Source organism: Onychomys torridus, chromosome 14, assembly GCF_903995425.1.
Source record: "Onychomys torridus chromosome 14, mOncTor1.1, whole genome shotgun sequence".
NCBI classification, from domain to species: Eukaryota; Metazoa; Chordata; class Mammalia; order Rodentia; family Cricetidae; genus Onychomys; species Onychomys torridus.
In genome coordinates, this window is record NC_050456.1 from 52073901 (window position 1) to 52101600 (window position 27700).

A 27700-nucleotide genomic window follows, 5' to 3' on the forward strand; every position below is an offset into this window, starting at 1 on the left:
CTGTAATCCTAACTGCAGGGATTGAGGGTAGGGGTCAGAAGGAGGAGGATCGGGTGTTCTGTGTCAGCGTGGGCCACAGAGGTACTCATCTTTTTTAAAAAAGAAAAGCTGTATCTGGAAATGATTCCAAGAAGGGGGGAAAAAATAGGGGTTGGGGATTTAGCTCAGTGGTAGAGCGCTTGCCTAGCAAACACAAGACCCTGGGTTCGGTCCTCAGCTCCGGCAAAAAATATATATACACACACACACACATTTTACCCTTCTCACTGAAGAAAGAGTGTGAAGGAAAAAGAATAACATAGGATAGAATTAGCTCTCAAGATCTGGGGGACTAATTAGTTCCAACACCCCAGCGCTCTATGGGTGCTCAAGTTCCTTCTATAAGCCCGTGCCTTGGTTTGCTCTCTGTTACTGTGATAAACGGCATGACCAACAACTTAGCAGGGGAAGGGTTTGTTTCAGCTCACAGTCTAGTTACATGAAGGGAAGTCAGAGCAGGAACCTGGAGGCAGGAGCTAAAGCAGGAACTATGGAGGAACAATGATTACTGGCTTGCTCTCCTGGGCTTCCTCAGCCTGCTTTCTTCCACAGCCTTGTGCCTAAGGGTGGCACCGCCCACAGTGAGCTGGCACCGCCCACAGTGAGCTGGCACCTCCCACAGTGAGCTGGCACCGCCCACAGCAACTATCAATCAAGAAAATGCTGAGAGGCAGAGGCAGACAGGTCTCTACAGAGAGAGTTCCAGCACAGCCAAGGCTATGCAGAGAAACCCTGTCTCAAAAAACCAAAATAAAGGAAAAGGAAAAGAAAATGCTCCACAGACTTGCCTACAGGCCAACATGATGGGGGTATTTTATCAACTAAGGGTCTCTCTTCCTAGACTCTAGATCACATCAAGTTGACCAAAAACAAACAAACAAAAAAACTAGCCAACACACATGGTGTTCACAAACAACTGCCACACTTGCTCCCACATTCTTGAAATCAGCTCTAGTTTATGTTGAAGACCAAATACAATATAAATTGTACTGTTTAGAAAATGACAAGGAAGGCCAGGCACCATGGCACGTGCCTGTAATGCCACACTCAGGAGGCAGGAGGATTGCTGTAGATTCAAGGATATCTAGCCTAGGCTGCATACTAAGTCCCAGGCTAGCTAGGACTACATAGCAAGACTCTATCCAAAATAATAATAGTAATAATGTTAATAATAAATACATACTGAGAAGGGAAGGAAGAGGAAAAAGAAAGGCAAGAAACAGAAAATGACAAGGAAAAACTTCTGCACATGTTCAGTAAAAAAAATGTAATTTTTTCCTAAATATTTTCCAGCCACAGTCGGTTGGTCTGTGAATGCAAATTCCATGGGGGAGAGAGGATGTGACATCCACTGAGAGTCAGACATCTGTGCCTCCTTCTCCACCAACCCTGACGCTTGGTAGCTGTTGATTAGGCTATCCTAGCGTCCCTAACCCTGGTCTCTGTGGTTGTATTCTTGTGGGGCCCAAAGGAGACAGCCTAGGACTCCAAAGCACGTGGCCTCCTGTGACACACACCCCCCAGGAAGCACTGTCATCTCCCATGCAGGAGATGTCTTCTGCTTCTCAGAACTGCATGCTCCTGAATCAGAGAATGGGGCCTTTGGGAATCAACCTGCCCTTCAGTCTCAGGTGCCCAGCACATAGATGTCCTCAGACCACACTCTGAGAACCCACCCCAAGGGCAGCTAGAGCAGGCAGCAGGGCTGGCAGAGGGAAGCTGGCTGCTTGACTCTACATAGGAGGGAACCGCAGAACCTTCCGAGGATGGGGAAGAGGTATCAGTTCATTTCAAACACATGGGCTGGAAGCCAGCTAATGCAGACAAAGCCTTGGGACCAAAGCCTTCTCCAGCTAATGTCTTGTCCTTCATGCTCATGACTGTGTCTCATTCTTATAGTCTACATTTAACCCAGAACTTGGTCAATCCTGTTCTTCCCAGGCTCCATTGCTAAATCTCTCCATAGCTGGGAGGGACTATTTAGAATATGATATAGATTGGAGTCGCTTCCTACCTTAAATCCTTCCGCCGCTGCTTCCTGATTTAGGATAAAGTTCACAGTCCTTATGATGCCATGAGCCAGGCTTCCTGCCTTCTCTAATGCTCCAACCTCACTGCTTTCCATAGGTCCTCCAGCAGGCCACAGGGCCTTTGCACATCTATCTGTCTCACTACCTAACAGGAACTGTTCCCTCCTCAGGGAAACTTTCCCTCCATACACAAGTCTACACTTTCCTGTCTTTGTGGACTTTTCAACAGAACTCAGATTCCATTTTTACTTATGTGAGATTATGTGGTTGGTAACTATCTTCCCAAATGAACCCCAAGCTCCATGAAGACAGAACCTGTCTTGGTTTGATTTACCACTGAACGCACAGGGACAATGTAACTGGTACAATGTATGTATTCAGTAATGTTGGACAAGGGTCTCCTCCCATGTTGCTGCCTCGAGGGACAGGCAGACGATGAGGAAGCATGAAATAAAGATTCAAGGAGCCCAAGACAGGTCAGTGTGAGACACAGTGTTCTCCCCTGGATTTGGGGAACTGAAAATTGTCTGAGTTGTCACCAGACACCCCCAGAATTCCCTCCCTTAAACAATAGCAGCCCTCTGGGACTGTCCCCAGAGGACAGTGAGAAAGCAGCTTACTCCTTGGGGAATGAAGGGGGACAAAAAAAAGGGGGCCAAGAGAAGAGACAGGGACAGGAGTGGCAGCCTTCTGAGTAACCTATTCAGCTCTCTGAAATGCAGCTTTGTCCCCAGCTATCAGGAGTCAGAAAGAGGTGGGGAGGAGAAGGTCACAGACAACAGCCACCTCCCTCCCTCTATCCGCAGCTGCAGACCTGAAGCTCAGGTTATCTCTGAGAACTGTCTTCCCTAGAGGCCGGTGGGGGCTGGGAAATGTCGACCAGTAAAACACAGTGGCTTTTCGCATAGGTTATCAGACACATGCCCATTCAAGGGATACAAACCAAGCTGAAGTTTAGGGTCTCTGCCTGGGCCACTGAGTCCCATCAATTACACCACGTGGAAGGGGGAAAAAAAAAAAAAAAAAAAAAAACTCTGGACAGTTAAAAATAACAGGGGTCTGGTGTTTGACATGCCAGCTTGTCAAGCACAGCGTGGAGCCCTGCCTCCCAGAAGAGTGTTCTGGAGACTCAAATACATACACCAGCCTGCCCAGGAGGTTAAGGGTTAGCAGGGAGCCCCAGCCTGCTCACTATCACCCAGATAATGACAGCAGCAGCGCATCCCCAATCAGATAGAGACAAACACACAGACTAACTCTCCACCCTTCCCCCATCCCCCTCCCCCAACCCCACCCCTGGGGTCTGAGGGACTTTCAGCCCTTCTCTAACTGTAAGACAGAAGGGCAGAGTCCATCCATGCAAGGAGGAGCAGGCTGGCGCCGCAGGACACATGGAAGCTGGATGCAGGAGCCCAGGTGTCAACCCGTGTCCCTGCTCCTCTGTGGGCTGTTGTCAGGGTCTGTGAAGTTCCTGTTCTTTCTCACCAGCACCCAATATCAGCAGCAATTAATTAGTATGTAAATAATAGAGATAAATCTTTCTCAAAGCCTCTTCTAGACCATTTGTTCTAAGAGTGAAAAAAAAAATTAATGATAATACTAACCAGGCATGGTGGCCCCCACCTATAATCCCAGCACACTGGAAGCAGGAGATCAGGAGTTCAAGGTCAGTCTCATCTCTATAGAGTTGGAGGCCAGCCTGATCTCAGAGATCTAGTCAATAATTAATTAATTAATTATAATAATAATAATAATAATAACCATGTTATCTTACTTCTAGCAAAGTTATCATTTCTCCTACATTTCCTTTAAAATGCCAGTGTGGCCGGGAGGTGGTGGCGCACGCCTGTAATCCCAGCTCTCGGGAGACAGAGCCAAGCAGATCTCTGTGAGTTCAAGGCCAGCCTGGTCTAGAGAGCGAGATCCAGGAAAGGCGCAAAGCTACAGAGAGAAACCCTGTCTCAGGGGGGAAAAAAATGCCAGTGTGTATGGGGGGGAGGGAGGAGTCATGTCCACCAGCTTACCTGTCCATTTTAGAGATGAAGAAACAGGTCACTGCTGACATCTGTCCCAAGGTGACATGTATCGACAATTCTAAGGACCCTAAAAATACTGCTTGAGTCTCCCAACAGCCCTATCAAACCATAACTGTCATAGTCCACATTCCATGGGGAAACTGAGTCACAGAGCTTAGGAAACCTGCCTAAAGTCATAAAGAATGGATTTGAACCCAGACTCTGGCCCGAGAGCCTGCACCTAAGTAAGCTACAGGTCACGTGACAGCTGCTCCCCTGGGTCTTGGCATCTAAGCTTACAGGGTCCTCTCTAGGGATGATGCAAGCCTCCTCCTGAAAACCAGCTGTCGGTAAGATGAAGTACCTGGAGTGAAAGTGAATGGTTGGGTGGCTGGGGGTGTTTGGCAGGGGCCAGGGCCCATCCACCCTCAGCCTTGTTATTCTATCTGAATCATGAAACTCATTCTTGGGACACCAGGCTTGGAGATAGAGGGTCCGCATCTCTATGCTCGCCCCTGGGTTTAATTTGTTTTGTTTGTTTGTTTGAGCTGAGGATCGAACCCAGGGCCTTGCACTTGTTAGGCAAGCACTCTACCACTGAGCTAAGTCCCCAACCCTTAATTTTTTTTTTTAAACAGGGTCTCATGTAGCTCACTACATAGTCCAGGATGACCTTGGAGCTCCCCACTGCTGAAATTCCAGGAATGCAGTAGTGCCAATGGTGTTTGTGGTACTAGAAACTAACACAGGGATTCATGCATGCTGGGTAGTGCTGGATTGGATCTTTCCACTGTATTTACTAGTACCATTTCCAGGTTACTGTTTTTGAAGAAAAAGAATATTCATAACTGGACATGGTGGCACACAGCTAGCAATAGTAAGGTAGAGAGAGCCATGAGGCTCAGAAGGCCAGCTGTGGCTACCTGACACTTTGTCACACGCACAAAGGCTAACAGCACAAACAGGGCAATACCTAACTTTTGTTATTTTGCTTTTTGGTTTTTGTTGTTTTATTATTTTTGTTTTTCAAGACAGGGTTTCTCTGTGTAGCCCTGGCTGCCTTGGAACTCACACTGTAGACCAGGCTGGCCTCAGACTCAGAGATCTGCCTGCCTCTGCCTCCCGAGCGCTGGGATTAAAGGTGTGCGCCAGCATCTAACTCTTCGATCAACAGCTAAGTCTTTAATCGGGCTGGGCTGGGCTCTATCCCTCAGCTCTGCCCTTTGCAGCAAGACTATCCATGCAGCTAGACAGGGCTGTCCCAAATCAGAAGGGATGTTGGCTCACACCAGGACAGGCCTGGTGGTATACCTCCTTAGTGTCTATTTCCTAGAAGGCACCCAGGAGAATACTCAGAATACAGCACAGGGGCAGCAAAGATGGCTCAGGGGGGAAAGGCGCTTGTCTCCAAGACTGATGACCTGGGTTCAATTCCCAGGACCCCACATGGTAGACAGAAAGAACTAACTCCCACAAAGTTATCCTCAACACACAAGCTGTGGTACACAACGAGCATATGCATGTGTACACACACACACACACACACACAAATACGTGTGGTTTTAAATTTTTTTTAAAAAAGAACACATAGCACAGGAACCCAGGACCACCAGGATCCAGTTTAACCCTGAGAGCGGAGTGATTGGAAGTAGACTGGAGGACCAGAATTAACAGCCCACCAAGCCAGGTTCCCCTCCACGCCTCCGTTTGAACTCTTTCCAGGATTTGTTACAAACAGAGGCAGATGTAGAGCCAAGCCTGGAGAAGGGTGCTCACTACTTCCTGTGCATAGACACCCAACATTTTTGTCTTTCCCGTGTTCCTTCCCACGTCATCGTCCCTGCCCCAGAAAAATAAGGAGGTCCTGGATGGAGTCACCCAAATGCTTTTTTAAAAAACTTCACTCACTCCCTTCCCTATGTGATGCTCCCCAGCCTCACAGTCTCTGCAGCAGTTCCCAGGGTCCTAATGGCAGATGGGAGTCCATTTCCTCTTTATCCCTCCATCTCAGCCTGCCCACAGCTCTCCTTTCTCTCCCATTAAATACTGACCAGGCCTGACAGTGCTTAGCTTCTGAAATACACTGGATTCGTCCATTCAGGATGGAACAGCTGTAGACATCCTGCTTGCAAAGACTACTTCCTTAAGGAACTACTGGCTGTCAGGGGATGCTGGAGGAGGAGGAGGAGTCCTTGTCTTCAGTGGTACAGCCACTGTTGAGTTCCCGTGCTCTGGTGAATAGCTCAAACTCACAACCCTTTATCAAAAAGCAAAAACAAGACCAAAGTTCACAAAAGTGGGAGGGGCTTCTTGGAGGGGGTGACCAGAGAGAGATGGAGACGAGAAGGTCGGGGGGCATGATCAGAATGCATTATATACAAGTGTGACATTGTCAATGAAACAAATGTGATACTAAAAACTATATGCCAGGTGTGGCGCCACACACCTCTCTTTGGTCCCAGCACTTGCTGGGTGGCAGGGCACAGACAGGTGGATCTCTGTGAGTTCTAGGCCTGCCTGGTCTATAGAGTGAATTCCAGGTCATTAACAACCTCTTAGCACCTCCCATCCCCACAGCTTCTCTCTGCAGTCTCTAAGTTTGTCTTTTCTTCCTCATTTCCCCACCTTCCTCATAGATCCAGTGGACCATCCTTAGAGATGCAGCCAGGTACTCTTTCCTCGCCTTTCTGCCTCTCTTATTCTTTCAGATCGCTGTGCGAGCCACAGGGCACAGGAGAAAGCTGAATGGGGAACAGAGGCAGGAGAGGAGGGGTCTGAAGGAAGCATAGGCTGGAGGTGTGAGCCTTGGCATGAAGCGGTAAGTGGATTGTTCCTCCATCCGTGGCTCGGAGGGCCTTGGAGCAGCTTAGCTCTGAGCAGAGAAATGACATAAGAAACAGAAGGCCGAAGAAAAGTCCATGGGTTCCCGGTGGGATTTTTCTTCCCGGGGATTTGAGAAGCTGCAGGAAGTAGAGCCCGAAGGAGAGATGCTAGGAGATGGGACTGCCCAAGAATGCCAGCTCTGGGTCTTAGCAAGAGGTGCGTGTGTTTTCTTGAGTTCTATGGCATTTAGACCAGTTCACCTGGGTAACTCGGGAGACAGGCACTTGGCTCAACCCTGGGCAATAGCAAAGACAGTCCCATCCATCAGAGGTTCTATGGGTCTGTGTTTCCCTGTAAACTGAAGACATTCTGGGCAGATAAAGGCCAAGAATGAATGATCACCAGAAGAGGGGACAATACTATTGGGCCCTCTCAGCTTGGCAGATCATAAAATAAGAAAACAAGAGTCTTATTGCTCTAAGATCTAGCTAGGTCTCAGAGAGGCTCCAAAGTTTAGACTCATAAACCAACTAGACTCCATCCCTCCCCCAGACACTGGCTAGGATCTCTAGTCCCTGGAAAGGCAAACAAGGCCCCTAATAGGCTCTGGGCCAGGGAGCTTGAAGAACTTCCCAAATTTCACAAGTCTATAGATCAATGTTTGTCCCAACTACCCTGCGTATCACTGACCTAAAAGGGAGAGTCCAAACCTGTTTCCAACTCCCCAGAGATACATGTCATTAGACAAAATGAGGACAGAATATGTGTAAGTATCTGCTATACTGGGATGGCTGCCCAGAAAGGAAATGAGTGCCGGGAATGGGACAGCCCTCTTTGCCCCCTTCCTCCTGAGGGGCTGGAGCAGAGTTACCTCAGAGCATAGGTGCTAAGGCAATGTGACCTCTCAGAGGTGACAGGCACTTTTGCACAGCTCTGTTCCTACAGCCTGCACTTTGTACAGCATTCTCATGTTTTCCGACCTTCTACCTTGAAGGAGGGTTAGGGTTAGGAGGTCCAGCAGGCCTGGATCTGGACTAAAATTTAACTCCAAGAGTCTAACTTCTCATCTTCCTCCAGACACAAAGACAAGACTTCCCAGGGGTCTTTCTTCCAAGGAACTCATGTCACAGAAAGATCTGGAGGATGGTGGTGCATGATGAAGGTGTGCCAGAGTTACAATCCCAAGTCAGCGTGTCTCCTAGTGTGAGACAGAGGCACTTCAATGGCCCCGGAACACCCGTTCCAGCAGCAGTGTCCAATGAAGCTGTCCGCATTGGCCATGTGGGGACATCGAGTCATGGGAGTTACTATCCCACCTAGGCACCATTCTCCAAGAAGACATAAGTACACTATGTCTGGATTGACGTCAGCTCCAGAGCTTGATAGAACAGGCGGTGCACTCACTCTCATCAAAGCTCAACCTTCGATTCAACCATTGCAGGGTTCTGCCTCCTACTTTTGCCCATCTTAAAACCCCAAAATAGGTGAGCAGATAGTTCAGTCCATAGAGGACTTGCCGACCATGGACGAAGCCTGGGTTTGATCCTTTGCACCTCATACACCGGGCATGATTGCACATTCCTGTACTCCCAGCCCTTGGGAGGTGGAGGCAAGAGGATAAGGAGTTCAAGCCATGACACAGTAAATTTTGCAGTCAGCCTAGGCTACAGAAGATCCTATCTCTTAATCCTAGCACTTGGGAGGTGGAGTTCGAGGTCAGCCTGGTCCACAAAGTGAGTTCGTTGACAGCCCGGGCTGTTACAGAGAGAAAGCCTATCTCAAAAAATCAAACAACAACAACAAAAAATCTGGGCATAGTGGGGGCAGTGATGGTAGTGCATGCCTTTAGTCCCTGCACTGGGGAGGTAGAGGCTGGTGGATCTCTGTGAGCTCCAGCAGACTAGCCAGGGCTGCAGACTGAGACCTCGTTTCAATAAATAAATAAATAAGCAAGCTAGACATGGTGATGCCTGCCTTTAATAACAGCATGGAGAGGCAGAGGCAGGTAGATCTCTGAGTTCAAGGCCAGCCAGGGCTACACAGTGAGAACTCGGCTCAAAAAAAAATTGAATTAAAGTAAACCCCTAAAAGACCAGAGTTGAACTTAACAATAAAGTATTTACCTAGCAGTTGCAAGGCCCTAGGTTCAATTCCCCTGCACCACAAAAATAAATATAAAATCCAGGAAAAGGTCCTTCGGCATAAATAAGGCTAAAGGAAATGCTATACTGTGCTGAGCACATATTACACACTCAATAAAATGTGGTGAGGTCATCCATAGCTATTCACAAACCCTGAGTTACATATCCTTGAAAGAAACCAAAGCAGTCCAAGTGTGATGGCCCACGTCTGTAATCCCAGCATTCAGGAGGCTGAAGCAGGCCAAATGCTGTGAGTTCAAGGCTAGCCTGGGCTCCAGAGTGAAAAAGAAAAAGGGTTGCCTTTACTCTTTTTTTTTTTTTGGAGCTGAGGATCTAACCCAAGGCCTTGGGTTTGCTAGGCAAGCTCTCTACCACTGAGCTAAATCCCCAACCCTGCCTTTACTTCTTAATACCAAAGTGGAGTCAGGTGTCGTGGCACACACCTTTAATCCCAGCGCTTGAGAGGCAGAGGCAGGAGAATCTCTGTGAGATCAAGGCCAGCCTGGTCTACAAACTGAGCTCCAGGACAGCCAGGGTGTTATACAGAGAAACTCTGTCTGAGGAGGGTGGGGGAGACCAAAGTGGAAAGCCAAGCCATTTTGTATCTACTAGAACAAATGACAAAGCTCAGAAAACAGCCATCCCCCCACATGTCACACAGCCAAGCCTATGTCTGATGCCTGACACCTGAAATTCAAGAATGTTTAAAAAGAATTCAGCTGCCTTTCCCAAATGCATGCCATTAAAACAGACAAGGAGAACCAGTCAATCGTAAAGACAGGCAGAGCAAGGTACCTCCTTCCTGGCTTCATTCACTCAGACACTTACCAAATGGCAGCTAAGCCAGGTCCTGGGGACACAAAAGCACAGCCAGTCACTGTCACTGCCTTTCAGAGCTTGTTCACCATAACCAATCACAGTGAAGTGTTTCTATGACGACAGGAGGAAAGGCGTGCCATGTGCAGAACTGAGGGGGGGCAAGGGCAGGTGTGGACAACCCCACCTGAGGGTCAGCAAGGGCTACGATGGGGGAAGAGAGCACTGGGGCTGTCTGGAGGGGACAGGCAGATATGGACCCAGTGTGTCTGGAAGTAGGCTGGGGCTAGAGGAGCGTTGAACTGCTGACCTACAACCGCATGCAAGGTTTATTGAGATGTCAGAGGACTCAGGGCAGGGCAAGACTGTCTCTGCACAGGGATGCCAAGCATCCTTAGTAGTCCACGGTGGTGCACACCTGTAATCCCAGCCTTTGGGAGGCAGAGGGAGGGGAACTGGGTTCTAAGTCAGCCTGGGCTAACACTGGGAGACTCTCTCTTTCAAAATAATAATAATAATTTAATTCATTAACTATTAACTAAGGAAAGCATTCTTTCAGGCTGAGAAGTTCACCCAAGTTCTCTCATGCTGAGGCTGTCACCCAAGAACCAGGACATCTGCAGGGCATCCACAGATGCATTCATCATAGGCTGGGAGCTCCATAAAGCCATATGTGGAGGTTCACACTGGGGTGCATCTACTCCTAGGGAGCTGATCCACAGCCTCCAGAAGATTCCTGGGAGGGACTGTGACTACCACGGAAAGGTAAAGAGAAAATGCCCAGCAACACACTGAGTGAATACCCCAACCACGGTGTTAAGACCGACCGGGCTTTCCCTCACTGTCTCCTTGCGTGTATGGCTCCTAACATATAAAGGGTAGGTAGGGTTTCAGGACCTGACAGAGCTACAGAGAGCAGAGGTACACTCCAATGCAAGGAGACCAGCAGGGAAGACCATTTTCATCACCAAAACAAACATCTGTGTGTGCTGGGCCTCAGGCACTGGGCTAGACTTTTTAAAACCTTAGGAAAGAAGAATGTCTTCCCAGCCTCTTGTTCCCTGGGCTATACTACAAATCGGAAGTCCCTAAATGTAGACATAAACCACCCAAGGCAATTCACTGCCATCCCCAGAACAGGCTTAAACTTTAGCTGGCAGTTGCCTAGCAACAGGTAACCCCAAAGACATATCGCCAAACCCAGATGTCAAAAGGTCATTTTGGGGACACACTGGTTCTAAAAACTAGTCCGCCAAAAGCCTGTAGAGCTATAGGACAAAGGTGCAGACCCCTCGGTGCAAAGGAGGCTGGCAGGGGGAGCCAGGAAGCTGGGGGGATGGCTGCATGTTTGCCCTCCACTGCAGAGCAGCAGACAGAAGCAATAGCTGCCTCTTCACTTCCTTCTTCAGATCACAACAGCAATTAATCTGCCAAGAAGCTGCTCAGCTGATCCCAGCCATGCCTAAATAAAGACACAGTCCATGTCATGAACACTGAGCTGAACCTATCTCCAGCCTGCCCTAAAGCCAGCACCTTTAGCAGCCACAAGGATCTACTATGCCAGGTATGATGGTCCCCCAGCTACAGAGTTGCTGAGGCTGGATCCTCCAAGCCCAGGCTGGGCAAAACATAGTAAGAATCTTTGGTTTTATTGTTTGGTTAGTTGCATGTTTTGCTTTTTGGTGTTTTGTTTTGTTTGAGACAAGGTCTCACTATGTAAACCAGGCTGGTCTAAAACTCACTTTGTAGACCAGGCTAGTCCTAAATTCAGAGATCTCTCTACCTCTGCCTCTGCCTCTTGAATTCCGGAATTAAAGGAATGTGCCGCCACGCCTGACCCACCCACCCCCCATCTACTATTTTAAAAATAAAAACCACTGAATTGTGTGAGGCTCTGGTGGGCAGGATGACAGACTCAAACTACAACTCAAAGCCAACTCTCCGCCCCCTCACCCCCTCAAAGCAAGCATAAGAGGCCAATGGGCCTCACTGTCTACAACCCAGAACTTCGTTTTCTCTTTTCTGTTTTTCCTTCTTATCTTTGCTTTCTTCATTTTTTTTTTTTTTAATGAAGAGCTCATAAACTCCGTCATCTAAGAGTCAAGTGAAATTTGAGTTTTCTAAGACAAAGTCTATGAGGCAAACCATCACAGGACCCACCACCAAAGTGGACCTTCTCTGGAATCCATCCTCCCATCTTGGGGAAAGGTCTTGAGGGTAGGGGGTCAGGGGCAAATAAACACACCCATCTAAAAGCTATTCCGGAGGGGCAAACAACAACAAATAAGGGGGATATAAATCTAGATAAAATATTAAAATCATTAAATGGCTGCTGCTCCCTGAAGATTGGGAAAAATGAAGAGAGTTAATTAAAAGCAATCTCCATGCACTGCTGAGCCGGCCAGCCCTGATAAATCAACAGCTGGGGCTGCTGTGGAGGGCAGACAGGGGCTGGGGGGGGGGGGCTCTGCGGCACGGAGGAGATGCCTGTGCCGGTGAATTGAACGCCGGACTGAAGTTTCGTGTTTTATTAAATATTTTATGACTGCTGAATAAAGTTGTTCTTTAGAGAGAGGAAAAAAAAAAAACGATGGGCTGAGAGAAGGGACGCTCCTTACGGATGAAGAAGTGTGTTTGATTTCAATCACACTTGGGGCATTTCTAATACTGTCCCCAAATGCCACGGTAGATAAAACATTGTCTTGGAGAACCTCTCGCAAAAGCGTGGGATTTTGTGAAGGTTTGTGGAAAACAGCACCTAGAGAGGAAAAGAGACATAAAGGAGACGGGAATAGGAAAGAGACAAAACACAAAGACAGAGAAGACTTACAAACTTCCCATTGGTGATCCAAGCTCGACTTTTAACACAAAGTCAGCAGAAAATGGCCCCTCTCTCTCTTTCTCTGTCTTTACTTCCTTGAGTCCTTTTTTCTGCAGTCAAGAAAGTTTGGAGACTTTATTATTATTTTAAATGTTTTACAACACTCAGAATTTTCAAGCCCAGTTGAAGTAGCAAGACCAGCCACTTCTTAGGTGTTGGAAGATAGAATCCCTTCTCTGTTCTGAGGGAAACCCTCAGTCCTTCCCTGATGACAATATAATCAAGGGAAATGATTGGGGGAAGTGGTTTTTTTTTTTCTCCTCCATGGACTTGGGATTGGAAGGAGAGTTGTATGCATTGGGGAAACATAAGGACTTATGCATTTGGATATGCATTTTAATTAGGTGGACAGAAGCAGCCGCCTGTTAATTTTTCTTGCTTGTTTCCACTTAGCATTCATCACAGGCAGAACCACCATAGAGCGCTCCCACGATAATAGATGGTTCTGCATTGGCTAAGTCCTCAGGGAAAATAATTAGCGAGAGAGAATATATTCTCTCCACTCCCAATGCCCCAAGACACCCTGCCCTCCCCCATCTCCAGCAGCAGTTGCCTCTCCTCTCAGCCCCCCACCCCACCCCAATGACAGTGGTTTCCCAGGGAGAGGCCTAGGGGAACAGTCAGCCTCGCTTCACCAGCGCTAACTTCACCAAAGAGTAAGTCTAGAAGCGGAAACAGAAACCAGGTCCTTCTGGAAGTAGATGCTCCTAAATACTGTCAGGGAGGCCATTTGGCTTGTAATCAGCATTTGGCCAGGACAGGATGAAGGATGCTCTGAAGTCAGATCCAGTGAGACTATCCGCACTGGGCTCAACTCAACAGAGATCCATGGGAAGCCGTTGCTTGAGGATGATGGAGGTAGGGAGGGCGTTGTGCTTGATTTGCTTCTATAAAATAAAAGACCTTGTAGCTTGCTTCAAGATTATATCTGACAATGCTAGACAACAAGACATGACTTAATGACTCAAACCCATCATGAACGTCTGGTTTTCTATAAATAAGATGTTCTTTTTCACGGCCTCCCACATCAACAGTTGGCCTTCTTGGGTCTCCAGTAGATGCAAGCTCCAGCTACCTTTCATACCTTCTTGCCCCTTCATCGTCTTGATGGAGGAGCCAGAGTTGGCTGATGACCCAAGCCCCACACTCCAAGGAAAGCCCCCCCTTACCCACTGACCGTCCCACTTCTGCTGATTCTGTGGATGACTCAGTTCAGGGCTTCCAAAGGGAAATGGGGGCTTTTCCTGGACTCATCTTCCCACCTGCTTCAAATCCAGACCCTGTGAAACCCCTCAGCTCCCAGGACTATTGAATCACAGAGGGATGAGCAAGGTTTGCATTTCCTAAAGAAGCAATGATTAGAGATGATGCCAGTGACGTGCCTAGATTCATTCTTTTGGATAATGTTTAATCAGCCAGCCATAGTGGGGCAGACCTCTGACCCCAGTTACTGAGGAGGCGGGCCCAGAAGATACCTGGTAAGGCCTGGTCTCAAAAGAACCATGCTGGGTACATGGCTCAACAGAAAACTCACCTACCATGGGCCAGACCCTGGGTTTGACCCCCAGCAACACACACATCTAATAGATTGGGTATCATTGACTCTGAAAAGGCCTCCATTCATGACAGGAAAGTTTAGCTCTCCCAGGAACACCACACATTTGGAGTTTCCACTTTCTGAAAAGTTGGGGTTTTTTGTTGTTGTTGTTGTTGTTGTTGGGTTTGGGGGGGTTGTTTTGTTGCTTTTTGGGGGGTTGTTGTTTTGGTTTGGTTTGGTTTTACTTCACTTGGGCCCTTGAAGAATAAACAGGAGCTTTGATAAGAAAAAGTAAATAAAAGGAGATATAGGCTATCCTCACCAGGCAAAAAGACTAGCTCCATTTGTTTATTGCTTCCTGGGTTGTTTTGGGTTTTGTTTTTTTTTTTTGGTTGGTTGTTTTGTTTGTGTTTGTATCTATGTGTCTATGCATTTTAGACAAATTCTTGTGTATCCCAGGCTCCCTTCTCACTATGTTGCTGAGGAGAGCCTTGAACTCCGAATCCCTTGCCTCCACTTCCTGAGTACCACTCTGCCTCCTGTATGTGGTGCTAGATTTCAAACTCAGGGCCTCAGTGTCAACCAACACTCAACCAACTGAGCTACATCTTTAGGCCTCTGCTGTTACCTTGTTTTGTTTTGCTTGAGGCAGAGTCTCCTTCTGTAGCCCAGGCTGGCCTTGAACTCCCAAGTGATCCACCACTCTTGACTCTCAATCTGTCCTGACATCCCAGGTGCTCCCTCCCTCACATGGTGACAGATCCCCTCATAAGGATTCTTACCCTAACGTCAAAAGGGGAACAAGGAGCCATCACTGTAGCCAGGGGTGGGAGAAGTGAGGCTCTGGATTTCCAGAGTGGTTTGCCTAGAAGAGGAGGAGTAAAGATGCTGAATCCTCCAACACTATTAGCATTGTCTGCGGTGATAACGGAGGGACAGCCTTCCCCATCTAGAACCGTGGCCTCTGATTCGTAACAAGTCTGACAAGAAAGGCAATCTAGTCCTCCACCCTGAAGAAATGAACACAGAGACTCAAGCAGTTACTAATATAAATGTTCATAGCAGCTTTATCTGCAACAGCCAATAGTGGGAATGGCCCAAGTGTCCACTAACAGATAGATGGATAAACAAAGTGTGGCCTCTACATACAATGGCCATAAAAAGGAATGAAGGTCCTGATGTATGCTACAACATGGATGGCCCCTGAGTCACCGAGCAGAGTGACATAAGGCAGACACAAAAGCACAAATACTCAAGTTTCCACTCATCTGAAACCCTTAGGCAGAAAGCAAAATGACATTTCCAGATGCAGGAAGCAGGGTGCTGAAGACTGAACCTGAGGGCCTTGCCCATACAAGCCCCTGCTCCCACTGAGCTCTCTTAACGGAGCCCAGCATGGTGTTTAAGGAGCACACATAAAGTTTTGTTTGGAGTGATGAAAAAGCTCTAGAAATAGTGATAATGGCTGACTGGTAACTATATGTGTATTTGATGTGGGCTAGCAAGATGGCTAAGTGAATAAAGGTACTTGCCACCAAGCCCGACAACCTGAATTCAATCTTTAGGACCCATATGATAGACAAAGAGAACTGACTACCTCAAGTTGTCCTCTGACCTCCAGAAGCACATGGCACACCAGGGCATGTGTCTCCATGTGTATATGTGCCCACGCACAATAAATAAATATTGTTAATTTGTATTCAACACTGCTGAATTGCATGCCTTAAAAAGGTGTTTTTTTTTTTTCTTTTTTTTATAGGGTGCATATCTTACCACAGATTTTTAAAAGTAAAGGGGATGCCTATCTGCTGGAGATCAACTATTTCATTTTTCCGTTTGGTTTAAGGCTCAGGATTTACATGCTAGCTTCTGTGCATTTGCTGATAAATTCTGCAAGCCCTTCTTCCTCCTTCAGGCTTGTAGAAAATTGCCAAGGGAGATTTCAACCACGGAAAAGCCTGATAATAATCCCCCAGTGGAGTCTGTGATGTCAATAAAGGGAAGGCAATGAAATTCCAATCTAGAGGCTGCTGATGCCCACACAGGGATAAGCCAGCTCCTGGGTGTCCGTCAGGCACCTCTCTTTCTCCAGCAGTAGAGGAAGCTCGCTGAGATATCAGTACAGGCCCACAAACTTCTGGTCACTTAGAAACCAGGCTCTTGTGGCTGTTCAAGGGAGGAAAAGAAACAAGCACTTTGCATCCACATCATCTGGGCTGGGTACCATGGCAAAATGATGGCTTAGAGGGGATCCAGAGGATCCGCTTAATGCTTGGTTCCCTGTTCTCTTAACTCAAGAATCAAGCCCTAGGCTTCACACATCCTACATGAGCACCCAGCAAAGAGTTACAACCCCAATATTGAAGGAGGAGGAGGAGGAGGAGGAGGAGGAGAAATGTTTTCAATAATTCCATTCTTCTTCACATCTTTCCAGATGTGAAATTTCCATTATTTGACTGCTTTTTCTTTTATTTTTCTTTTATTTATTTATTTATTTGTTTGTTTGTTTGTTTGTTTGTTTGTTTATTGGTGTCTCTGTGTAGCCCTGGCTGCTCTGTAACTCACTCTGTAGACCAGGCTAATTTAAGAGATTCACCTGCCTCTGCCTCCTGAGTGCTGGGATTAAAGACGTGTGCCACCACCATCCAGCTGAGCGCTTTTAAATAACAAAACAGGCCAACTGGTCTCCAGGCTGGTCTTTCCTTTCTCCTAGGCCTCTAGTTGCAGGGCTAATAAGAAAAGCCCACGTTCTGAACAGCCAGGCCACCAGGTCCTCAGTCTTAGGTCCTGAGAAGGGATGGGATGTCCCATCATGTTAGAACCCCAAGTGGAAACTCTATGCAGCAAGACTGGACCCCAAAGAGTAAAATTACAGAAGGGCTACCAGGCCTGACCGCTCCCCTCTAGAGCAACACTCTAGAAATAAGAGACTGACCACTAACTGTCCTCCCCACCCAAAAGGACCGAAGTAAGAGCTAGAAGATTTTTGGTTTGATTTTTGGGTTTTGGTTTGGTTTTGTTTCCTTTTGGGTGAGGGAGAGTTGCTGTTTCGAGACAGGGTCTCACTGTGTAGCCCTGGCTGTCCTGGAACTCACTCTAAACCAGGCTGGCTGGCCTTGAACTCCCACACAGAGATCTGCTGGCCTTGGCCTCCAAGTGCTGACAGGAAAGGTATGTGCCATCACACCTGACCAAAAGCCAGGACGTTTTTGACTTGGAGGGAATTATGGAATCAAGTGTATCTCCTCATCTTAAAGGAATAGGAAGTTCCAGGAAGGGACATGTCAGGCTAGCAGAGGTAGCCAGGAGGGCTCTGAGCTCCTTGTGAGCTTCTTCTCCACCCTTGACTCCAGAGTCACCAAAGCTGCTATAGTCACTGGTCAGAAAAGACAACAGTCTGCAGTGCAGACAGCAAAAGGGATAGAAACAGGAAACATTTGCTGGTAGAAATGTCAACTATGTAGGTTAGGGATTTAGCTCAGTGGTAAAGTGCTTGCCTAGCAAGCGCAAGGCCCTGGGTTTGATCCTCAGCTCAAAAAAGAAAGAAAGAAAGAAAGAAAGAAAGAAAGAAAGAAAGAAAGAAAGAAAGAAAGAAAGAAAGGAAGGAAGGAAGGAAGGAAGGAAGGAAGGAAGAAAGAAAGAAAAGAAATGTCAACTCTGCATGTTACAGACAGCAGGTTCTCCAGATGAATGACAGGACAGTTAAGGCAACCTGAGGTGACCACAGTCCCTGGAATGGGGGCAGGGCGGTTAAAGGGGGATGGGTAAATGGAGAATTAGATGTGTCATTGTTTTCCAGCTTCAGCAGATCTGACTGTAGAGGCTCAATGTGAGCTAGCTGAACCCCATCACTAGGGGTACAGAGTCTGAACTCGGCCTTCCCTACCTCCACAGAGCCCCTGATCTCAGCCTCCCTCAGCTACCTCGCTTCACAAACACAAGACCCAGTCATTCTCCACACTCTGCTTCTCTAGTCCCATCCCCTCCCCCAGGGACACCTCCTAACTCTGGCTTTTAAAACTCTAATGCAAATCACAGGCTTCAAAACAAAAATACCTTCCCTTGGTGACAGTTTTACGAGGCCAGCTCTGTTCATCCATATGGTTTGGCAGACTGTGAAACACCAGTAACTTGACCAATAAGAAAAACAAACCACACACAAACACCACACCTCATCCCTTCCCAGTCACTCTTGCAGCTAGAAAGCTTGAGAGCTGGAAACAGCTCATCCTGTGGTGCTCTTCCGCACCATCTCTGCAGTTCCAGACCACACAGTGGCTTTATCTACTCACCCATCCTCCCCTCCCCACCCCAGGCCACTGTACCTTTCCTTGTTAAATACCTTCATAGTTAAAGACTATTTAAAATAGGGTCATACTTATATAAGACTCCCGACGGAAAATGGCAGCAGGGTAAAAAATATTCCAGCGCTTGTGGGATTTTTTTTTTTTTTTTTTTTTGGTCTGAGGTTTGCCACATTTGGCCACATTTCTGCCTTCGAGTGACTTTCAAAACACTCAAAACCCACAAAAGTTACTTTGCGGAGGTTGGGATAATAAACAGGCCCCCCAGATCCTGGGGTTGTTTTATGACGCAGTCTCTGCTGCCACCTCCATCAACAGGGCTGCAGTTTGAAAAATGGATGCCAGCGTCAGTTTCCACTTTTTTTTTTTGGGGGGGGGGGGGGGGGGGGGGGGGGGGACGGGGACGGGGGGGGGGGGGGGGGGAGGTACATGCTCAAAACAAAGCATGCTGACCATGCATTATATGTTTGGTATTGATCCGAGAGGATGGTTCTTGAGATGTTATGGCTTTTCGAGGATGAATCCGAATTCCAGCTACCCCTGAGTGGTTCCAAAGAGTCAAGGGACGATACAAAGCTTTCAAGTCAGTCACCATGGGATCCCAGTCCGCTTTACAGGTCTCAGATGTTCCCCAGGAGGTCTGCAGACTGGACCATTCTCAAAGGTTTGCCCTGTGACAATGCCTCCACTTGGATTCTGACAGAAACTGAGGTCCTTTGTGGGTACGAATATCCCATGGGGGAGGGGGGAATGTTTGCTAATGAAGTTTAGAGGCTTCAGGGCTTTTTTAAAAATGTGTTTTATTTGTGTGTATGTGTTCCTGCAGAGTCCAGAAAGGGGTGTCAAATAATCCCTCGAGCTTGTATTGCAGGCAGTTTGAGATGCTCTATGTGGGTGCTAGGAACCAAACTCAGGTCCTCTGGAAGACAGCAGCAAGCGCTTTGAACTGGGGAGCCATCTCGCCCTGCATCCCTTTTTATTTTGACTCTGATGAGTAAAAGCAGAGACAGAGTAGTGCTCAAGCATCTGTTGGATTCAAGGGTCCCCTTTTCCATGATGGACTAAAATAATGTCCATAAAAGGCTGCAAGTTCACAGAGCCCCAACCCCACTGTTCTCCACTTAGCCCCTACTCACCACCCCCTCCCCAACCAAAATAGCCTAGACAAGATTAGGACCAGGAATGTGGCCCCCTGGCCCTTCCTCTCTGATAGCTAAACTGGCCGCCACCGTAAGAGTAAGGTCTGGCTTCTAACTCCCATGTGCTCCAAGACCACTTTAGATTAGAACATACATTATCCACACTGGAGAGTGGATAGAAAAAATGAAGGCTGGAGGTCCATCGATACACATGAGCCATGTTGGATCTTGATTAAGTAAACATTTACGTCTCTCATAGTTATGTCCTTAATAATAAAGCAGAGATATCAACCCTGACCTCCACGCTAGGGTAACTCTTTACAAAGTCAAGTGTTGATGCAACTGTGTACATGTAATCACAGTGATAAGCAGGACTAAATAGTTTACTTTTCTCATTGTTTATAATCAAATAAAGTATTGGAGCCCTAACTAGAGTAATTAAATAATGATAGCATGTATTCCTCTCTGAGCTTGCTTGTTCGTGATCAAGTCTGGCAGAAGGTGGTAGGCATTCTCAGTTAAGAGCTACAGCCAGAGTCTGGAGAAGTCTCTGAGAGATCACGCTGTTTAAAGCGCTATTGGCAGACATGGGGGGAGGTGAGTTACCTAAACAAGAATATGAAGGTTAGGACTTACATTAAAAGCGATATAGGGCCGGAGAGAGAGGTCAGCAAGTAATTGTGCTTGCTTCCAAGCCTGAGCTGAGTTCAATCCCCAGAGTGGAAAGAGAGAATCAACTCCGAAAGTTGTCCCCTGACAACACATATGTACACGTACACACACACACACACACACACACACACACACACACACTTGCACTTATACCAACACCTCACCTGATCAAGATACACACACATAAAATAGTAATTAAAAAAAAAAAAAAAAAACAGGGTCTCTCTATGTAGCTCTGGCTGTCCTGGAACTCACTGTGTAGCCTAGGCTGGACATGAACTCACAGAGACCCACCTGCTTCTGTCTTTCAAGTGCTGGAATTAATTAAAGGCATGTGCCATCACGCCCAGCTACAATAAGTAATTTTTTTTTAATTTAAGCATTTTATTTCCTAAGTATATAGAAATCAACGAGTATACAATCTGTAACTTGCACATGTGCCTTTACCAAAGCTATAGGTGGCCCTTACCTGTGTATACAGAAATTGAGGATGACTCCAATAGTCTGCACTCAGACAATGTAGCTGCTCACTTAAATAGCACACAACTCACATGTGCACACCATACATGTCCACCTGTGCTGTTGAATTCTATTTGTCCAGATACGACTGCTTCATTGTAGGGCCACCTGCCGAGTCCCCTTTCTGATCTAATCTGTCCAGGCAGCTCCTGTTTCTGCCTCTAACACCCTATTGGGCAGTAACAAGAAGTTAAAGGCTACAGAACGGAGAAGCCAGACTGTCAGCTTCAGAGAGGAAGGGGTGAAGGCCACAGGAGGAAACGGGGTGTTGAGAGAAGATCAAAGACAGCCAGGAAGAAAGGCAAACCACCACGAAAGGCTGTTTTCAGGCTCTTGGGACTCTACAGAAGACACCCCCACCCCCAGCCCACGAAAAGCAAAGAGATTCAAGTTAGTCATCCAGTCACCCAGTGAATTGAATTATTAAATGCCCTACATGGAAAAAAAAAAAAAAAGAGCTAGCGTGATGAAAAGTAACCTATAGTCTAAGAAGGCAGAGCCCTGCACCAGGTTGCATGAAAGAAACCTGAGCTGGCTTCTTCCCCACACCGTAACTACAGCTACTTATCCCGCAGTCCAAGAGGAAATCTTTGTGTGACCAGTTTCTGTAGGGGGCGTCGTGATGTTGCCTTTTTAAAAAAGGAGAGAGACTGCGCGCACACGGAGAAAATGCTAATGCGGTTTGGAGCTCCGGTTCATTGTCAGGAGGGGCACACAAGGATAAACACATAAGCTCTCCAAATCATTCTCCTCGCTCCTCCTCCTCCCTGCGCCCCCATCTATCCCTTCGGCTTGATGTGGTCGCTGCGCTTTGTTCTAATTTAGCCCATGCATAATTTATTCACGTGTGTTTTGTTTCCTAACCAGCAACTTCTAAAAACAAATTAAATATATAGATGTTTTATTAAGCGAGTTGTTTTATAAAATAATAATAATAATAAAAGCAGATGACGTCGGTCTCCCAGTAACGACGCGTGTGCCCCTGCGTGCCGGAGTTTTTAAAATGTCCAGGCTCTAAAAAGCTTGGCCATTGGGGTTATTGTTTACACCCTTAGCCCTCGGGGGAAGAGGATGGGATGCAAAAGGGGTTGGCTAATTATAAAGTGACCGCTCGGCTCCCTCCTAGGAAAGGCAGGCAGGGGTGTTGTGTGTGAGCTCCCGTGTGCGTGTGCCAAGACAGAGTTACAAATGCATCCCACGGCAAGTGTTTCCAATTATTAAGGAGTACATGTGTAATTCAGAACTAATTCCACTGTCGAGATTGGCCACCTTCTTGCTGCTTCTCTGTCCCTTCCCCCACTACCCCTACATACGCACGCTTCTGTGTCCAGAAAAAAAGAAAGAAAAAAGTGGACGGATCTGGGGAACCCTGGAGCGTGGAGCTCCTGCGCGCGTCCGAGCGTAAGCCCGCTCGCTCCCCGGCATCAAGGATACCGCTTTCCCAATAAGGAACCCCGTACACATGGCAAATAGATCTCTCAGACTTGAGTTTACCAAGCGGCATCAGCTCGGCTACGTGATTTCGGCTGGAAATGAGGAAATTGCAAATCAGCTGTGTGGGTTCTGGAGAAACTCCCGGCATCAGCGGTGTGGCGGCGCGAGTCGGCGAGGACGCGGCGAAGTTACGCCCATTTAGTCTGCCATAAAACATTTTCTCTCTTAGGTGAAATGCTGTCTGTCGCCAGTGCAAAGTAGCTGAGCTTCCGTGCGAGAACTGAGCCAGGAACTCCCATCAAGCTCAGCCTCCAATGTGTTCTTTACAGCAATATCTTGTAGAAACTCCGAGATCTGGGACATCCCTGCCCTGTTCCTGGTTGCTGGCTGGTGCAAACGCAGCGGGTTCTCCCTAGGCGTTTCTTGGCACTAGGAATCCCCCATCCCATCCCACCCCACCCCCCCCCCCTGCGCCGCCCTCCTGCTCTCCAAAGCAAACCCTGTTTTTGACTCCAGAAGCCAGGGGTTAGGTCGCTGCAGAGAGCAGTTGAAAGAGCCAGGGTCGACCACTGCTACACATTGGGAAGAATTGGCACGAAACATCCACGCGCACCCTCCTTCTCCCAGAGGCTTTCACCCGGGCGGGGAAGTCCTAGAACACCCGGCACCTACCCGGAGCCCACGCTGCGCCGCGATTCCCAGGGAACCACCCTCTGCCAACATCCCTGCCAATAGCGCCCCTTGAGAGCCACACTAGTTTTCCGAGGCCACCCCCGGCTCCGCGATCGCCCGCGGACTTGGCGGCTCACAATCACAGTTCACCGACTGCAAGAAGGAAGGAAGGAAGGAAGGAAGGTAGGAAAGAAGGGAGGGAAGGAGGGAAGGAAGGAAGGAAGGAAGGAAGGAAGGAAGGAAGGAAGGAAGGAGGAAGGCAGCTCCGACCGGTACCGGCCCCCGCGAGTCCTCGCGCAGCCCGCCCCCCTCTGTCCGCTCAAAGTCTCCCGGAGGCACCTGCCCCTCGCTGTTGCCAGAGCCCCGAACCGCCTCCTCCCGCCTCGGCTTTTCACCCAGAGCCGGCGAGCACACCATTCATAAGACCTGCAGCTTCCCTGCCTCCATATCAACCCCCAAGTTAATCTAGGTCGTTAATTTACTACAGCCCACAAACACACCGGCGACCGCCCGGAGCACCTCCCTGAACCCCCGGCTGCCCGAGTGGAAAAGCCTGGGGCAAGCACCTGGGCCCCAGGACTCCCGAGACCCGCCGCTCCGCGCGCAGTCCTCCCAACTCCGGAAGGTTTGCACAAACTCCCTTCGAGAGCTCGGAAGGCAGAGCGAACGCCCAGTAAACTCCGCAGCCACATCGGTCGCTCATCCCGCCAGGGCGGACGAGCAGCGGAGCCGGGAAGCCTCGGGCTTGGAGCGCAGGGTTCAGCGGAGCGCACGACGCAGCCCCTGCCCCGCGCTCCGACCGGGCTCAGCCAGCCTCGCGCGGCGCGGAGAGAAGCAGAGGACTCCGGGGACCGTGCAGCCCCGAGCCGCTCGCGACCCCCGCAGCTCAGGAGCCGGTGCCGCTGCTCCGGGCTCCCTCCCGGTTTGGGTCAGCCAATTAAGCAGAACGCAAATGTAACAATTTTCTTTTTGTTAATTGCATCTCCTGACATTTCTGCGCGCTGGGAGGAAAAAAAAAAAGATGAAGAAGTAAGAGCAGAAGAAAAGAAGAGCCCGGGCACAGCGGGAGGCGTCTGCAAGAGCCGGGCGCCGGCTGCGCTCCGCAAGGCGCCTTTTTTTCATATTGAAACCACGCGGAATATGTACATTTTTTAGTCTTACTTACGCTTTCAGGGGGTTGTGAATGACAGTCGCCATTTTGCTACAATGTAACAGAATATTGTCTGTCTCAGAGTTCTAAAGGTTCGCTCAGGGGAAGCGGCAGGCCAATCAGAGCACGGGATGCCGGCCTGCAGGCCAATCGGCGCGGCTGGTCGCCAGGTAGGCGGGGCCTGCGTGGTGGTAGTTATTAGGGGAGCTGTCAAAGCCCAGAGGTCACTCCCTTTTGTAGAGCCCGAGAGCGAGCAGGTCTTAAAGGGGCAGAACAGTGTTGGTAGCGCCTTTCCTGATTGGGGCTAGTGGAGACACATGGGAGAGCATTCTCGCTTAGTTTGAGTCTCTACTTCACTAAATAACTGCAGAGAGTTTGCGCTCCTGGACAGGAATATTTACGAAGTGCCAACAAAACCATTAAATCCCATTCATTAGCTTTGGGCTTTATATATCACGGTTTTTAACCCTTCCTCTCGCCCCCCCCGTCCCACCCCACCTCCAGCTCCGGGTACACCACCGTGTTTCAGTGCAAGAGTTGGAAGGTTGCAGTTTCCTGCAAGAAATTACTACTAGTGTTCCACTATTTGCTAATAATGCTCTAGGTTCTGAGGCTGTTTAATATTCTTGTTCCCGAAGTGTTTTCTTTATCTCAGCCACCTTCCGCGGTCGGTTTCTGGGAACTGGCGAGTCCAGGACAGCAACTCCCTTCCCCCTGGAATGTCTCAGTGTCTGGCTCGCCCTCTCCTGCAGCCACGGTTTTTGTTGCGTAATTCGCGGGTAGTCACTGCGCGGTCCCCTACGACCACCGTTCTCCACTGTCAGTGATTGACAATGATCTGACACGGGCCAGCTAGAGAGCAAAGAGAGACCCGGCACTCTTCTGGCAAAAGGGTAGGGAAGATTTGAGACAACTTTAGGAAACGCTGCTAGGGAAGGGAGATTGTTAGAGCCTGAGGTGGGTGTTGCTGGAGTTCCCTCAGGGAACAGCGCTGCGGATTCGGGCGTCACCTTTCTGGACTTAGATAGGAGGTGAAAAGAATTCGCAAGTGAATATTGCGACGTGACTCGAGGCTTCCCGAGCCTGCCGCTGCTCAGAATCTGGTGAACCCTTGAAGAAACTGAGAGACTTCTGCGAACTCAGGCTTCCACGGAGCACAGAGAGGCTCAGAGTGGGCGAAATCGCGTAGAGAGCAGAGGCGTCGTTAGCATATAGAAGCTTGGCTTTGGACCCATAGATGTTTAATCAGGCCAAAGAGATGCAGGGGGGTGGAGTGAAGCGGGAAAAAAGAAGGAAAAAAAAAAAAAAAAAAAACGAGAGATGCTGAATCGCCAGTTCATAATTCCACCTGCTCTTTCTTTTTCTACTTTCTTTTTACTCTCAATGAATAATGTAAAATACAATTACAAAGCAGTCCAGAACTTTCAGATTCCAACTCCATTCACTATTAGCGTTACAGATAAGCTCAGCAAAGCTGAGTGAGTACGTGTGTGCAGACTGGAAATATTTAACTCTTTGTTTGCCTAGTAGGTGGTGTTCTCCCCGCGCCCCCCCCCCCTCCTCCTAAAGGTCTTGTGTATTGAAAGCTGGCTTTGATGAACTGCATAGAAAGAACCCCGCATGATGGCACTTTCTTAAAGTTCAAAATCAGCCTGGACTACACCTGGAAACCCAGTCACGATGCTCTCCCGCCCACCCCCCAAAAAAATAGTATTGCCTTGTCTTTTGTACTGGATGGGATATCATTTTAACTGTCAATACAGGTCCTGACTTTACAGTCCCTTTGTTTGTTTGTTTGGCTTGGGGGGGGGGCGGGGTTTGTTTGTTTGCTTTTTGGGTTTTCAGGTTTTTGAGACAGAGTTTCTCTGTGTAGCCCTGGCTGTCCTGAAACTCATTCTGTAGCCCAGGCTGGCCTCGAATTCAGAGAGATCCGCCTGCCTCTGCCTCCCAAGTGCTGGGATTAAAGGGGTACGCCGCCACCACCTGGCCCAAAACCCTTTTCACTGACTGTGATGTCAAAACACTTTTTTTAAAAAATCACATTTCAGGGGCCAGAGAGATGGTTTAGTGGCTAAGAGCACATGCTGCTGCTAATGAGGACTTAGGGTGACTCCCAGCACCAGCATGGTGGCCTACAACCATCTCACAACAGTTCGGAGGGGGCATCTGATGCCCTGTCGTGAACAATTCAGGCACAAGGCACGCACATGGTGCACAAACATACATGTAAGCAAAACACACTCGTACACAGAAAATTAAATAATCTAAAAAAATTTAATTCCATGTCAAGGGCTAGCTCAGTGCCTGCATAGTATATATCTTTCTCTGGGATTGAACCCATGACAGCACAAGGGAGAAAGGGAAGGGGGGTAATAAAGGGAGGGTGTAAGGGGGGAGCAAAATCCCATTTCTAAAGCTCTATTGGTCTCATTTGTGAATATGAGCCCCATCTTTTGCACTGCTCTGGGTGGCTTGGCAGGCTGTGGGGAGCGCAGAAGCGAACCAGAGTGATGACATCCCCACCTCACCTGGGTAGCTCTGAGCTTCACTGCCCAACAGGGTTGTCCAGAGCCCAGGTGACTATTGAACATTTGATCCATGGTAATTAGATGTGTCACATATACACACAATTTCATAGGCTTAGCACCAAAAGAGTGTAAACTAGCTCATGTTAGGTCACACCCTTGCTCAAAGCATCCTTCTTTCCCCAACCCTATATTAACATATTCTTTTCTTTCCTTTTTTTTTTTTTTTTTTTTTTTCTGAGACAGGGTTTCTCTGTGGAGCTTTGTGCCTTTCCTGGAACTCACTTTGTAGCCCAGGCTGGCCTCCAACTCACAGAGATCCGCCTGGCTCTGCCTCCCGAGTGCTGGGATTAAAGGCATGCACCACCACCTCCCGGCTCCTATCCTTTTCTTTAAGATGGGGGTCTCATAGGTAGCCCTGGCTGCCTCCTGCATGCCGGAATTAAAGGTGTGCATTATGCCCAACCTTAACTTTAACTTATTGTTATAAAACTTCCTCCCTCCAAGTAACTGAATTATTTTATATTGATCATAAGTTGAAATTATATTTGGGGTTTCCTAGATTAAATAAATGTTGGTAAAACTAATTTCATTTATTTATTTTTAACTTTTTAAAGGGTGACTACTAGGAAATTTCAAATCACACCTGGGGCCCATGTTGTATTTTATCATATAGCTTTATACGTGGGAAAGAAAGGTAGGGTCTGTTCTCAATCACGTTAATTTTCCCCCTACATAGTTTTCTCTAACTCAGAATTGATGTCAGTGAGCAAACCTCTCTGACTCAGCTCAGGAATACATCAAGTGGCCAAGAACTTTAACCACACGGGTACCCATCTCTGTTTACTCCGAAATTCTGAGACATCTGCAGACAAAGGCCAAGCATGGAGACATGGGAGGTGTGACCTTTACAACACACCCAAGAGGAGACAGACGTAGGTACCCCAAACAACCAAAGGATCCATACGAAGTAGAGTATGAGTCAGTCCTCAAGATGCTCATT

The 27700-nt window shown here is 48.1% G+C and overlaps 1 protein-coding gene across 2 annotated transcripts in view; it reads right to left on the minus strand.

The window, feature by feature from the left end:
- Dpf3 (double PHD fingers 3) overlaps positions 1–24250 on the minus strand; it is a 314556-nt gene extending 290306 nt beyond the window's left edge. For both annotated transcript variants that reach the window (XM_036205812.1, XM_036205813.1), the window contains exon 1: positions 24188–24250. In XM_036205812.1, coding sequence (XP_036061705.1) covers positions 24188–24219 — 32 coding nt within the window. In that variant the 5' untranslated portion in view covers positions 24220–24250. The remainder of the gene's footprint in view (positions 1–24187) is intronic.
- Between the last annotated feature and the right edge of the window lie 3450 nt (positions 24251–27700).